Here is a 15,360-nt window from a genome sequence, read left to right as displayed (position 1 = left end):
TCTCACCACTGCAACCTAACGGACTGTTCTTATGAAAACTATTTACAGTATATACAACGAATGCCAAAGTTGAAAACACAGTAATACAATCTCTCATAGCCAGCACGGTCAGGTTGGGAGTCCGGAAAGCGGGAACGAGGAGTGTTGGAGGAGCGTCTTTTTAAAAACGGTGCCATCCATCTGTAAGCCAATCATCAGTCGCCACCTACAACTCAGTTTATTAATGTATTTAGAGTGTTTTAGGCCTTTTGTAAGAAATATGCTTAGCTATAGTTTGGTGGGGCCAGACAGGAGGTGGATCACTGGTCTTCACTGACATGGCACAGCACTTTTGTGATGCCACTTTTTAAAGAAAATCTAAGATTTCAAGAATAAAATCTTAACATTATGAGAACAGTAGTCATATCAGATTCACACTGCAAACTGAAGATATCTAAGTTAGCACACTGATTTATTTCAAAGGATTCTTGTGTTTTTCTTCAAGTAATGATCTGAAAGAAAAGGTGATATAGTGGTATAAATTTTATACTGATGTTACATTAGACAGAATCCTACAGATGGAGTTTTTAATCTATATGTAAATTATTCAGTGTCAGACAGGAGGATATAGTTTTGCAGGTCACTTGTGTTCTTTCTCTCTGTTTCTTGATGTGTGATAATAGAATGTTTATAACGTACTTAACTTTTCAAATGGAGTAATTAGTATTAATTATGATCAGTAATTATGATTGTAGTAATTCAAATGAAGTAATTAATAACCGGTTTTCTTTAATAAAATGGCACTGTAGTTCAAGCCTGTATATCAATCACAGACCCCACTACTGAACCACAAAGCACAGCACTGTCTGAACTAATCTGGGCAGATAACTGTGCTGCTTCTGAGTGCCTGCCTTCTATTCATACATGTTCATAGTTATTGGCAGGTAGATGAAATTTACCCACAACTGTGTCAGTAAATGTGACTGAGTCTATCATTATTTTCAAACTGCTTTAACCTGAGCTCATAAATTAGTGTTGATTAGAATGACAGGGCACCAAATGAAAGCAGTTGCAAATTCTGGTACAATACGATATAAATTAAGAAATTTAAATAATTACAGTTTTATCATATTTATTTTTTAATCTGTACTTTTTGGTTGAACTTTACGTTTAAATGCAACCATAAGAAATACTCAGACATGGACATTTTCAGATCATTTCTCAGATTGATTATGGATTTGATTTAGTCAGTCAGTTCAGTTAATCCCACACAGTAGAACTATGCTATTTCTTCTACACCAAATGTAAGCACTAAAAAGTCAAGAGGATGTTGACAGTTGCACAGATGTGACTGAAAATATCTGTACCCTTGCATTTTATTAAAATAATGCACCAATCGCCCTGAAAAGTGATGAAATTAAAATATCTTTTATTACCAATAAATGTCTGCCTTGGGTTTGTAGTGGTACAAAACAAAAAGTTATGAAAATAACTGAATTCTTTCTTATTCTACAAAGACATTCTAAAGTAGCTTGGACAAAATGATTGGTACTCTTTAGAAGTTAACAAATCCAACAATTCAAATTATTTCACACTATAACAAACTAACCAAAAGAGGAAGTAATGTTTCATCAAAGTTTGAGTTCAGAGCTGTTTGAAGTATTCATTAAAATCTGTCATCTGTATCTGTCCCTACAAGATTTTATTTTATTTTATTTTATTTTATTATTTGCATTTCACCCTTTGTAATTACACTGGTGTTTGGGACAGTTCTCTGTGTCTTACATTATACTACATTAATAACATCAACCATAAGACTCTGATGTAACAATGTATTTGGAGGCAGAACAGGAGCAAGGCCAAGTCAACGCTCCTTCAAACTAATACTGATTATGCTTTGAGAGAGTACAACAAAATAACATCAATAACACAACTATACATTTGTATCAAACAGAGGCTGGCTCACTGTTAATGTTTTCCAACACAGATATTTAGTTCAAAACAAAAGCATGTATTATTATTACTAGAATTAGTAGAAGTAGTAGCGGTAATGTTGATGTTGATGCATTTTGATTTTCATATTTTGGTCTCAGGTTGTCCGACTGTCAATTAACAGAGGAGAGCTGTTCAGCTCTAGCCACAGTTCTCAGATCAGATCAGTCCACTCTGAGAGAACTGGATCTGAGCAACAATAAAATACAGGATTCAGGAGTGAAGCAGCTGTCTGCTGGACTGGAGAATTCACAGTGTAAACTGGAGAAACTGAAGTAAGTCCATCTCTATTAGAATGACATCCTGTTGGGTATTTTCTCATTTTAAGATGGACTCAAACTAGGGGCCATGCCAAATCTCTTGACAGTAAAAAGGTGAACAGGGCAAAAGAAACTGTTAGAAACCTGGGGCAGAACAGGCCAGTCCAACCAGCAGAGAATAAAACAGGAACTATAATAAGCACCTGATCACAGTCAAGATTTGAAATACAGCTCAGATTACACAAATGACATAATTAAACAACAGATTAAAGAAGTCACTATCCTGTCATTGTGTGTCATATCAGCACAGAATAAACATCCATATATTTATCACACACTCAGGATGACTGAGATATTCTGTGTATTGGAGACATGGGACACAGTATGCAGAGAGAGAGAGATGTGATATGTTTAGAGTGAGTGAGTGTGTGTGTGAGAGAGTGAGGGACAGATGTATAAGACCTACATAGTATCTGACTGAATGTGAAAAGAACAGAAGAAAATACAGCACTGTCGAGATGAGGCATAATACCAAAATAACAGTAGTCTAACACAAGAAAACACTATTAATATCAGTGTAAGTGAATTTCTTTGTGTGTGTGTGTACAGTGTATGAGCTAAAGAGTTTGTAATTGAATACTCAGATGTGTCATTGTGTTTCTCCCAGTGTGAAGTGTTGTGATCTGACCGAGAACAGTTGTTCAGCTCTAGTCCCAGTTCTCAGATCAGACTCATCCAGTCTGAGAGAACTGGACCTGAGTCACAATAAACTGTCAAATTCTGGACTTAAGCGCCTGTCTGCTGGACTGGAGAATTCACAGTGTAAACTGGAGATACTGCGGTGAGTTAATATCTGCCTTATATTACGCCCCACCCTTGTGCTAAAGTCCTCATACTACATAAGCAATAATCACATGTTTGAACATATCCAACAAAAGCATTTTGCTTTTCACCTCTTTAGTTTAATCTTTGTTGTGGGTTCAGTTGATTTGTTCAGTTGTTTTGTTTCTTTGAATACAACTAAGAAATTGTCATCCAGCAAAGTAAATTGATATTTTCTTGTTTGATGAGCAATACCGTGTAATGAGTTATGAACACAAAATTCCTTACTGTCCTATAACAATATTGTAATGCATTTACTGAGTATGGCATACAGAGAGAGAGAGAGAGAGAGAGAGAGAGAGAGAGGAAGAAGAGAAAGAGATCCAGCAATGCTATCACATATTATATTTCCATAGTGCTTCAGTAGATTGAACACCTTTGTAATCATAACATTTCACACTTTCCACTCTCTCTCTCTCTCTACAGGCTTAAGGCCAGCAAAATAACAGGAAAGGGCTGTGCAGCTCTGACTTCAGCTCTGACATCAAACCCCTCACACCTGATAGAGCTGAATCTGAGTGGGAATAAACTAAGAGAGTCAGGAGTGAAACACATCTCTGCACTACTGGAGAATTCACACTGTAAACTTGAGAGACTGAAGTAAGTTATGTAAGAGAAGATAAAAATTATGGTATAAATAATTAAATAAAAGAATGTGAATGATCATTACTTATAAAGATACTTGATATAGATGGCCTCTTCTTTCCTCTTAGGTGGTGTTAAGCCACTCAGTAATTAAATAATCACCAACCATTTATTAACCATTAATGAATCCATCATGACATCTCTACTTTCCCCAGTGTGTCTGACTGTAGTATAACAGGAGAAGGATATGCTGCTCTTGCTTCAGTTCTGAAATCAAACCCCTCACACCTGGTAGAGCTGGATCTGAGAGGGAACAACCCTGGAGACTCAGCAGTGAAGCTGCTCTCTGATTTACTAAATTTACTTAATGATCAAAAGTGTAAACTGAAGACACTGAGGTAAGAAAATTTTACAAGTCAACTCAAAAACTGGCCTGAGCTGTGCTTGATAAAAGAATCATGAGCACAGGAAGCATGTTTATTTGTGTATTTAAATACAGCGTTTTAGCTCTTTATTAGAGTAATTATTATAATCTCAATATTTCCAGCTCTCTGTTACCTCTTTGCCTTGTATTGCTGCATTTTATTTATTAAAATGACGAGTACATTGTGAGTTCTTACAATTGGTGTGATCAAACAGAACATTTACATCAGCCTCTGTTAATCTGCAGTTTCAAAACATCAAATTTTAGTTAACAGATTCTGTTATCCCAGTTCTGCTCTGAATGCCATTCAAGACTTCAAAGGCTAATAGAAGGAGTAGTATGATTTAACATGGTTATAAATGGTTATTGTAAATATATTCTTTTTTCTACAGGTTGTTGAAACGTGATGCTGCAGAAAAAGCCTGTGTTTATCTGACTGAAGTTCTAGGAATAAACCCCTTACTCCTGACAGAGTTGGATCTGAGTGGGAAGAAACTAGGACACTCAGGAATGAAGCAGCTTTCAGCTCTACTGAGGGATTCACACTGCAAAGTGAAGACACTTAAGTTAGTGTTTTGATTTACCTTGATTTGTATGTTAAGGAAACTTGATCTAGTGTTTTGGCCACATCTTAGTCAACAGTTTGTTGTTCTCCAGCTTCAGAAAGCAAAAGTCTTATTGTTATATAGCATCACTGGCACTGACTGATGTTTCCAACCTGATCTAGTGGAAATAAATGATTACTAAAGCAAACAGTAAAAACTGTAATAATGATCACAACGCTATATATTTACTTATCCTGTCACAAATGATTAACTTAAAAAATAGAAATAACTTTCTTAACCTGTCAGTAATAAATTAATAGTTTACATTTCTGAGAGAAATCAACAAAGTGGTGAAGTCATTGTCTAAATATGGAGCACTAAGTAAAGCATGAGGGAAGACCTATAGACCCATGATTAGTCCGGCATGATTTCAACATTTCCTCGGACTTCTCTCCTTTCTACTTATCTTGACCAGTCAAAATGTTCCTGAAATGTCTTTGTCTTCTTGGAACCTTGAGATTAAGTCATTAAAAGAGTGCAAATAGTGTGATATGCTAACATTTACTAGGTATATATATTGGCATGGCATCATTTTAGGGAAAAAAATACTTCACTTACAAGAGCTGAGGTGACCAAAAAAATAAATAAAAAAACAACAATCGACAATCTGATCTCATGGGATATATGTAACTCTGAGCACGTTTTTGTAGAGCCATGAATACGTGCCATTGGGTACATTTTGCTGCAGTTTTGAGATGCAAATGTCCACTGGGGGTGCTAAAAACCTTAATTTTGGAGGAAAACAAAAGTATAAAACAGATTGGAACATGCAGCGTTCTGAGCAGTGGGCAGCGGCTTATGTTGCTGAGCCACCAAAGTGCGCTGTCATCCCGCATGGTTCTCATTTTGAAACCATCACATTAGTCCACTAAACCTGCCATTTCTACAGGAGGACAGTGCGCTGCTGTGACTCAGTGACATAAGTAAAATGTAAATTTAAATCTCGTTGCTGCCCCTTGCTCAGAACGTTGCAGTTTTGAATCCATTTGTACTATCTTTCTCCCAAAATGCACACATAACAGGCACCGGTTTTACTGTGAGTCAGCACAAAGCGCGCTATCAGGTTTTGTCACGTTTCTCAAAAGTGGCTGGACGCACATGCAGATCAATTTTTTCTCTTTATTTAAAATAACAAGAACTTCCAAGACTTACAGACTCGAGAACAGAACCTTAGCAGACCAAGAACATGAACGTGACCTGGAGGAAATATCCAAACAATGCCAACACAAAAAAACAGGGGAAGCCAAGGAGTACTTATATCAAACAAAACGAGATCTAACTACTTAACGCAGGTGAGAGCAATGATAGAACAAAAGACTAAACAGGACCGAACCAAAAACTGACAGAACGGGGGGGAAAAACAAGAGAAAACAGTGAAAACAGAACCCAGACCCAACACTAGAGGGAGAACAGAGGGACCAGGGCGTGACAGGTTTACTATTGGTTAAGGTTAGACTCAGGGTTTGGGTGAGGTTAGGGTTAACGTTAGGTTTAGGGTTTGGGTGGGGTTAGGATTAAGGTTTAGCTTCTCTTTAGCACCCCCGGTTGACATTTGTTTCTCAAAACTGTGGCAAAACATACCCGATGGTACGTATTTGTGGCTCTGCAAAAAACGTGCTCAGAGGTGCATATTTTCCATTAGATCGGGTTTGAGGTTTTTCTTACATATTAATTTATTTCAGGCATTGAAAATTTTGAGTTTCTGCACAAGTGTATTAGCTGCTGTTTTTGACATTCTTATTAAATCCATCTGAAAGTTTCCCTTGACATATGTGACATGTTCTGTTCACAAGTACATATGTTTGAGCTCCTCTAACCTGTTACTTTTCATTTAGGCTTAATAAGTGTGGCCTAACTGAGCAACACTGCTCAGTTCTAGCTGAGATTCTCAGCTCAGGGTCTTCTAATCTCACCCATCTGGACCTGAGTCGCAATAATCTACAAGATTCTGGAGTGAAGCGGCTGTCTGCTGGGCTGAAGAATCCTCACTGTAAACTGGAGATACTGAGGTGAGTTGATATGCTCTCTCATAATCTGGTCCCTTTTACAAATCCTACACAACTGAAGAATGGAATCCTACAACAGAACTGCAAATTAAATATTTGAATATATGCATATGAGTTTGAGAAATAATTGTTTCCTTGGTTGGTGGAGGAAAGATGAAGTGTGACACAAAAGTGCCAAAGATCTCTTATTATTTATGAATGATGTAACTCTCTATCACTTTAAAACATTTATTCTTTATTTAGATGAGTTTTTCAAGTTTTAAGTTTCAAGTTTATTTAGAGCCCAATATCACTGTTTACAGTCTCAAAGGGCTTTACAGGCCACAACAGTCAAATCAAAACAGGACGGCACCCCCTGACTTAATCCTCATGGCGGGCAAGAAAAAACTCCCCAAAAACCCAAAAGGGAAATGGGAAAATGGGAGAAATCTTGAGAAGGACCACAGAGAGAGGAGACCCCTCCTTGGCCAGAAGGGTGTGCAATAGGTGCCGACCACGTGGGCAGTTACAATTGAAAGTAAATTGGAGCATGGACAAAGGGGATGGCGATGCTGACAGGAGGCTGACAAGAGGATGAAAGATGATAACATCAGGATGGATCAGTCCAGAGGGCAGGAGAATTCAGGATCACTGGTATCTCAGGAGTAGCATGTGTGGCGAGTAGCATGTGTGACTCAACAGAGAGAGAGAGAAAGAAAGAGAGAGAGAGAGACATTGTTGGTTGTTCATTTCCACATAGGCCTAATAGTTAAGGGAAAATATACATCGTGTGCTGAGTGCAGGCAGAGACTCCAGCAAGACTAGCTAGTACAGCATAGTTAAAAGGGAGAGCTAGAAGGTAATACGGACATGATGGCACTCTGTGACACAAGGTGGCCACCCACTCCACCGTCAACAAACCTGAGTAAACATGTTAGCCTGCACCTTTTGATCTAAGTAGGCGTGGTGGATCATAAAAGACAAGGAGTTCGCGCAGGTACTGTGGCGCAAGACCATTTAGTGCTCTATCGTTTGATAGCAGCCATGGTCTAAAGGATAGAGAACCGGGCTTGTGACTGGAGGGTTGCCGGTTTGATTCCCAGGCCCAACATCCACGGCTGTGTGCCCTTGAGCAAGGCACTTAACCCCAATGCTCCCTGGGCGCTCACTAAGAAGGCTGCCCACTGCTCCCGCGTCTGGTGTGTGTTCACTACTGGTGTGTTGGATGGGTTAAATGCAGAGGACAAATTCACTGTTCACAGTGTGTGTGTGTGCAATTGCTGAAACTTAACTAGTAAGATTTTATAATCAATACGAGATTTGACTGGGAGCCAGTGCAGTGTGGATAAAATAGGGGTGATGTGATCATATCTTTTGGTTCTAGTTAGAACTCTAGCTGCTGCATTCTGAACTAACTGTAGCTTATTTATACATCTATTAGAACTTCCAGACAGTAAGGCATTACAGTAGTCTAACCTAGATGTAATGAAAGCATGAACCAATTTTTCAGCATCTTGAAATGACAATGCATTTCTTATCCTGTTAATATTTCTAAGATGAAAGAAGGCTATCCTGGTAACATTATCTACATGAGCTTCAAATGAAAGACCGGGGTCAATAATTACACCAAGGTCTTTTACTGCCGCACCTGATGAAAGAGAAAGGCCATCCAGAGTAACTATGTGATTGGAAAGCTTACTCCTAGCTGCATGTGATCCTAGTACAAGTACTTCTGTTTTTTCAGAGTTAAGTGAGAGGAAGTTAGTAAGCATCCAGTGCCTAATATCCTTTAGACATTCCTCAATTTTGTTAAGCTGGTGTCTCTCGTCTGGCTTCGCTGAGACAGACAACTGTGTGTCATCAGCATAGCAGTGGAAGCTAATACCGTGTTTACGAATAATATTACCTAGAGGTAGCATATATAAAGAGAAAAGCAGTGGGCCTAAAACAGAACCTTGCGGGACTCCAAACTTTACCTCAATATGTGCAGAGAAGTCACCATTTACATCAACAAACTGATAACGATCAGTCAAGTAGGACCTAAGCCATAAGAGGGCCGTTCCCTTAACTCCAACAACATTTTCTAGTCTATCAAGGAGAATAGTATGATCAATGGTGTCAAAGGCTGCACTGAGGTCAAGCAACACAAGCAATGTGACACAACCCTGATCAGAGGCCAGTAAGAGGTCATTTGTGACTTTAACCAGTGCTGTCTCTGTGATGTGATGAGGCCTAAATCTTGACTGATACATTTCATGAATGTTATTCCTATGTAAGTATGAGCATAACTGCTGTGCTACAGCCTTTTCTAGGATCTTTGAGATAAAGGGGAGGTTAGATATTGGCCTGTAGTTGGAAAACGAACAGGGGTCAAGGTCAGGTTTTTTAATTAGGGGCTTGATAACTGCTAGTTTAAAAGATTTAGGTACGTAGCCAGTGCTAAGGGAGGAATTGATTATTTTTAGAAGAGGTTCGACGATTACTGGTAGTATCTGCTTGAGGAAACGTGTAGCTAAGGGATCTAATACACAAGTTGGTGATTTTGATGAAGAAATTAGTGAAGTTAATTCGGTCGCTTGAAGGGGAGAAAAACATTCTAATTGCTGATCTGATATAGTTATATTGTTATCTCCAGTGTTAGTGATCAAATTATCTGGTTTAAAATTTATAGCCTGGGATGTTTGCCTGATATTTTCAATTTTGCTATTGAAAAAATTCATGAATGCGTTGCCACTGTATATTGATGGTGTGCCTGTTTCCGAGGTGCTCTTATTCCCAATAAGTTTTGATACGATATTAAATAAAAATCTAGGATTATTTTTGTTGTCTTCTATTAGGGTGGAGAGATACATTGATCTAGCGGCACTAAGAGCTTTTCTATAGCTCAGGAGGCTCTCCTTCCATGCTAACTGGAATACTATCAATTTAGTTTGGCGCCATTTACGTTCTAATTTTCAAGTGGTAAATTTCAAGGCGCGTGTGTGCTCATTATACCAGGGAGCTAGTTTTTTCTCTCTGATTATTTTCCTTTTAAGTGGGGCCACATTATCTAAGGTGTTGCGGAATGTTAACTCTAAAGATTCAGTTGCCTGATCAAGTTCTGTGGGGTGTGACAGTGATCCAATCAAAGTTGATAACTCTGGGAGATTATTGATAAAGTTCTGCGTAGTAGCTGGCGTAAACGTACGTTTATTATGACAGCGTGGCGAGCTGCATATATTATTACTAAAAACATTTTGAATGAGATAAGATAATGATCTGAGATAGCTTCAGATTGTGGAAATGTGACTATACTTCCTACATTTAATCCGAGTGTTAGTATAAGATCGAGGGTGTGGCCACCATTATGAGTGGGCCCTATGACTGTCTGATTAATCCCTACTGAATCTAGAATGGACAGAAACGTTGTTCTCAGAGGATCCTGTGGGTTATCAAAATGAATGTTAAAGTTTCCGACAATTAGAACTTTGTCTAAAGAAATAAAGAGGTTTGAGATAAAATCTGCGAATTCACAGAAGAATTCAGAGTACGGCCCAGGGGGTCTATAGATAATAATTAGTGTGATAGACTGGGTAGACTTATTTATTGTGGCTACATATGTTATGTTTGTATAAAGAACTTCAAACGCATTGAATTTATGTAGAAGTTTTTGTGTGACGCCTAGGTTATCATTATAAATAACTGCAACGCCTCCTCCTCTGCTAGTTACACGAGGCTGGTGTATATAACTGTATCTGGGAGGACTAGCTTCATTTAATGCGACATACTCATTTAGTTTGATCTACGTTTCTGTTAAACACAGTACATTAAACTCCTGATCAGTAATAATTTCATTGACAATAAGCGCTTTAGGTGTAAGAGATTTTTCAAAGACAAAATGTCATATTGATTCATTTTAAACAGCCCTGTTCACAAAATATGAAGGTAGTTGAAATGTTTGTGGATTGTAAATTGTACAGACATAATATGTTTATTTGAGACAAAAAACAATGTATTTCAATCATACAACTAGTCAGGTCACTTAAATGCTAATTCCCTTAATTAACTGGTTGAAATGACTTCTTTATTAAAGTAGAGAGCTGGTAATAGGTGGGGATTTGAAGGAGGCTGTTAACGTGACAGGGATAGAGAGGGGATTAGCAGAAAAGGTTATTAGAAGGTTATTAAACCAAATTGTTTAATTTTGTTAAGAAATTGTCTATAATGACTTGGTGAACGATTGTTAATTACAGTAAATTATCATAATGGTTCCATTTGTGCTTTATGAAAAAATGTGAATTGCAGGTAATTGTGACTAAGATTTTTTTTCATGTAAAGTGAATTGGAAATGATGGCTTGCATTCTAAAGACTGTAATTGCCACATGAAGATCATTTTAAATCTGGATAACAAATCCTGTTAGATTGATTATTGTGGCCGTCTACACGAACAAATGATTACAGCTCATTTAGCAAATACTAAAATTCATCTTCCAGCTGTGTCATGAATGAGAATAAAGTCACCTCTTCCAAAGTCGTTTTCCATTTCTGTCCTACCACAGTGCATGTTGGTTGGTTGTGACAACTTGTGTAATTTCTCAAATCTCAACAGTCGTGATAACAGAGTAAAATTGTGTATTGTTGCATCAGTTAAATGACTACAACATATTCCTCAATATTTAGTGACAATATAAAATCTACATTAATATAAATATTATATGTTACATTATATTATATGTGATACTTGTATAATATGCATGTACAGGCAGTGTGTATATATTCATTTTAGTTTACTGTGCGATTTTAACTAAAATTCTGAGTGGGAGTTTTAACATATCTGATGGTAATGTATCTGTTTTCATGTCAACTGATGAAATGAAAGTTCCTTCTCTGTCTCTGTCACCCTCTCCTTCTCCTTCTCCCTCTATCTCTCTCACTCTCTGTCTCATCTCTCTCTACAGGCTTAATAACAGCAGTATAACAGGAGAAGGCTGTACAGCTCTAACTTCACCTCTGACATCAAACCCCTCACACCTGATAGAGCTGAATCTGAGTGGGAATAAACTAGGAGACTCAGGAGTGAAGCGGATTTCTGTTCTTCTAGAGAACCCACACTGTAAACTGGAGAGACTGAAGTGAGTATTGTACAAATGTTTATTTTTTAGGTCATGAATATATTATTGTAACTATATTAAACAGTTATGAATTAAAACCCTTTGCATCATTAGAAACATTTGACATGTCTCTTATTGCAGAGGATCATATTGTTTGAGAAAGACAAGAAAAGAGAAAAAATGTGCTAACAAGATTATATCTCCCTGTGTCCAAAGCTAGTGTTGGGATATGATACATGGATATGCTGCAGTTAGCAATATATTAACATTATATAATGATTCATATCCATAAATATTGATTTTCCCATACACCAATAGAATATGTGCTATGTTTTATTTTTTATTGTTTGCTATGTATTTTGTGCACTGCCTCTGGGTGGGAGCCACCCCTGTTGTTCCTGCAGTGGCAGTGAATGGTGAACAGTGAGTGCCTGTGCACATGTCTCTTACCTGGTGGAGTCACCAAGGTGGGACAAGAGCTTTATAAGAATGGGTGTGGAGTCACCTTAGTCAGTCAATGCAGCTTTCAGCATTAGACCAGTCTCTAGTGTGATCATTTGCTGTGTCCTTATTTATTTACTTATTGTTAGTTACTTAGTATGTTTTTTTTCTCTCCAGAAATTACTGTTGTAAATATTTTCCCTGCACTACCATAACTAACCCAAGCACCTGTATATAAAGACATATTGGTTCACTTCATCCACTGCTCCCTCAGTCTCTTAACTGCCTGTAGCTGTTATTATTTCCTAGCACTTAACTTAAAATGTATATCAGTCATGGTATAAGAAAGCTTTGGTAAGCCTTCACTCATCAAATACACTAAAAAGAGGTTGTGCCAAAAAAGAGCCATGTCCCCTTATAATAAAATATTCTTTTAAAAAAAAAACTATGGCGTCTGCATACGGGTCATGATCCGTGTCTATAAATACCTGGCCCAGGTAACATTGCGGTCTCTCCTCCACTTCTTCTGCTTGGTGTGTCGCACTTGTGCGTTTTTAGAACACCTTGAGGTATCTGCGCTGTCCGGACGCGCTTGGTTTTTTTTTGAGTATCGGAGAGAGAGCAAGGTTTTCTTTTTCTCCGATTCTGAGCCCTCTGAACCCTACAAGTTCAACCGGTAAGCCGTGGTCAGTTCCTGCTTACGATTTTATTGTGATTTTTTTAAATCGTATTTAGCAGGTGACACGGCAGCGGTGAGACAAATCTTTCTTTTTAAAGTCCGGTTCTATACTGACCGCTCTTCAGAAGCCGTAACCTTGGGCTGCGGCTTGGGTTTTTTTTTCTTCCGAAAGGGTTTTTTTTTTTTAACCTTGGGATAGCTCTTCTGTTCTCCGTTTATTTCAGTTTTGTTTTATTTTATTGTTATTTTCCTATGGCGCCCGGGTTGCCCTCTTATTGTTGATGTATTGGAAATTGTGTTTAAAGTTATTCTGTTTCGGCAATTTTAAAAGTCGGATTGTCGTAATATTACATATATAATTTTGAACGTAATTGTTTGGAAATTGTTTCTTTTGGAAGCTTGCGGTCAGGATTCATTTTCTTTAGACAAATAAATAAATAATTGCGTAACTGTGCCTGTTGTGTTTGGTTCACTGTAGCTTAGGCCGGCATCAGTAACATTTATTATTATAATATTTTTATTTTTAACTACTCTGCCTGAGTGGTGGTGGATTTCACCTGGCGCCGGAACTGTTAAAATTAAAATAGTCTCACTACCGTCACAAGGTTTTGTTTTGTTTTGTTTTGTTTTGTGATGACATTTCCCTGTTTTGGTTAGGGACAAATTGTCAAGTGTGGCCGAATCTATTTAACACATTAAAAAATTATCATGATTTAACTGACTCCATTATTTATTGGGTGTTCTCTAAGTATATTTTGATCTCAGTGTCCAACATGGTAGAGAGACCCCTACTGTCAGAGAGTGACATTGACAGCATTTCTGTTGTAGGTATGAAATATCCTTAGTCTACAGGAACAATTTTAATTCATCTTAAGAGCTCAGTATTCAGAATGTTCTAATACAGGTTGTAATTTTTGACATGCTTTATGAAATAATGACAGACAACAACAATAGACTCTTCTCTCTAGACTTTCAGACTGTAGTATAACAGGTGACGGATATGCTGATCTGGCCTCAGCTCTGAAATCAAACCCCTCACACCTGGTAGAGCTGGACCTGAGAGGGAACAACCCTGGAGACTCAGCAGTGAAGCTGCTCTCTGATTTGCTAAATTTAAGGGATGATCCAAATTGTAAACTGAAGACACTGAGGTAAGAGACTTTAACTAACAAAAAAGGCAACAGTTACTTTCAATGCAATTTTTTTTCTGTGGTGTACATGTGAATATGTGCGCAAAGTATAAAATGGTTCCTATCATTTTTCCTCTCTCTCTCTAGGCTGTTAAAGAGTGATGCTGCAGAGAAAGCCTATGACTATCTGACTTCAGTTCTAGGTACAAACCCCTTACTCCTGACAGAGCTGGATCTGAGTGAGAAGAAACCAGGAGACTCAGGAGTGAAGCAGTTCTGTGCTCTACTGGAGGATTCACACTGCAAAGTGCAGAAACTTAAGTTAGTTTTCTGATTTATTTTTGATTTATGTATTTATTTATTTATTACTTGAGGAAAATATGGTCCTTTAGTGCTTTAGCTTAATACATTGTTGCTTTATTTGCATGTTTTTCTTTGTCATTAATATTGCTGTTATAGATTGACACAGCATAATTAATCATTATAGTACAAACAGACTGACTATAAACAAGGAATAGGTGAGGAAAATAAGAGACATGTTTGAACAAAACAGTAGTGTTGTAGTGTGTCTTAGTGAACTGAGAGCAAAATAGTTTTTTTTACCCTATGAAATCAACGTCATCACTGACGGTATCAAGGGACATACTTTAATTGTGCAGGAATAATTCTGCCCTGGAAGCATGTAGTGACAAGTGATACGAACCAGTCATAGATGCAGACTTGGGGCTTTCCAACAGTTCCTGTTGATTTTGCTGGACCGAACAGAAGTGGAGTTAATATAATGTGAATTTTATATTAAATTATTGCTGGGAATGAACTCTTTCCTGGACTCCTGTTATACTTTTGCTGTATCTCTGCCATTTTTTACTATTAAGTCATGTGGAATAAAGATTGTGTTTTCCAATAAAGACTTTTGAAATTCTAAAGGCAAGTTTAACATTTTTCTTGTATTTTATGCTGTTCATAGTTACATAGTGTCTTGATAAAAAGATGGCTTAGACTTATAGTTGAGGGTGAGCTGAAAAAACAATACCATGCATGAAGGGAAGGGAAGTCCATACTGTTCTAAACAAAGTCAGAATTAAATGTTTGCTAAAACAGCACGCACAAAATGATGCCAGACTCCAAAGGGCTAATTAACCAAAATGTTATATTTTAAAAAAATCATAACTAAATCTCTTTCTGCTCTCTACAGGCTTAACAACAGCAGTATAACGGAAGAAGGCTGTGCTGCTCTGACTTCAGCTCTGATATCAAACCCCTCACACCTGATAGAGCTGAATCTGAGTGGGAATAAACTAGGAGAC

The 15,360-nt window shown here is 37.6% G+C and overlaps 1 protein-coding gene across 1 annotated transcript in view; it reads left to right on the top strand.

The window, feature by feature from the left end:
- Window positions 1-15,360, top strand: part of LOC115820035 (NACHT, LRR and PYD domains-containing protein 12-like) — a 50,795-nt gene that overhangs the window by 17,782 nt on the left and 17,653 nt on the right. Inside the window, exons 9-14 of the mRNA XM_030783473.1 lie at window positions 2,073-2,246; window positions 3,540-3,713; window positions 3,914-4,096; window positions 4,515-4,688; window positions 6,563-6,717; window positions 14,362-14,374. Coding sequence (XP_030639333.1) covers window positions 2,073-2,246; window positions 3,540-3,713; window positions 3,914-4,096; window positions 4,515-4,688; window positions 6,563-6,717; window positions 14,362-14,374 — 873 coding nt within the window. The remainder of the gene's footprint in view (window positions 1-2,072; window positions 2,247-3,539; window positions 3,714-3,913; window positions 4,097-4,514; window positions 4,689-6,562; window positions 6,718-14,361; window positions 14,375-15,360) is intronic.

Source organism: Chanos chanos, chromosome 1, assembly GCF_902362185.1.
Source record: "Chanos chanos chromosome 1, fChaCha1.1, whole genome shotgun sequence".
Classification (NCBI taxonomy): domain Eukaryota; kingdom Metazoa; phylum Chordata; class Actinopteri; order Gonorynchiformes; family Chanidae; genus Chanos; species Chanos chanos.
The sequence above is the reverse complement of the archived record's forward strand: the minus strand, read 5'-3'. Positions and strand labels throughout refer to the sequence as shown.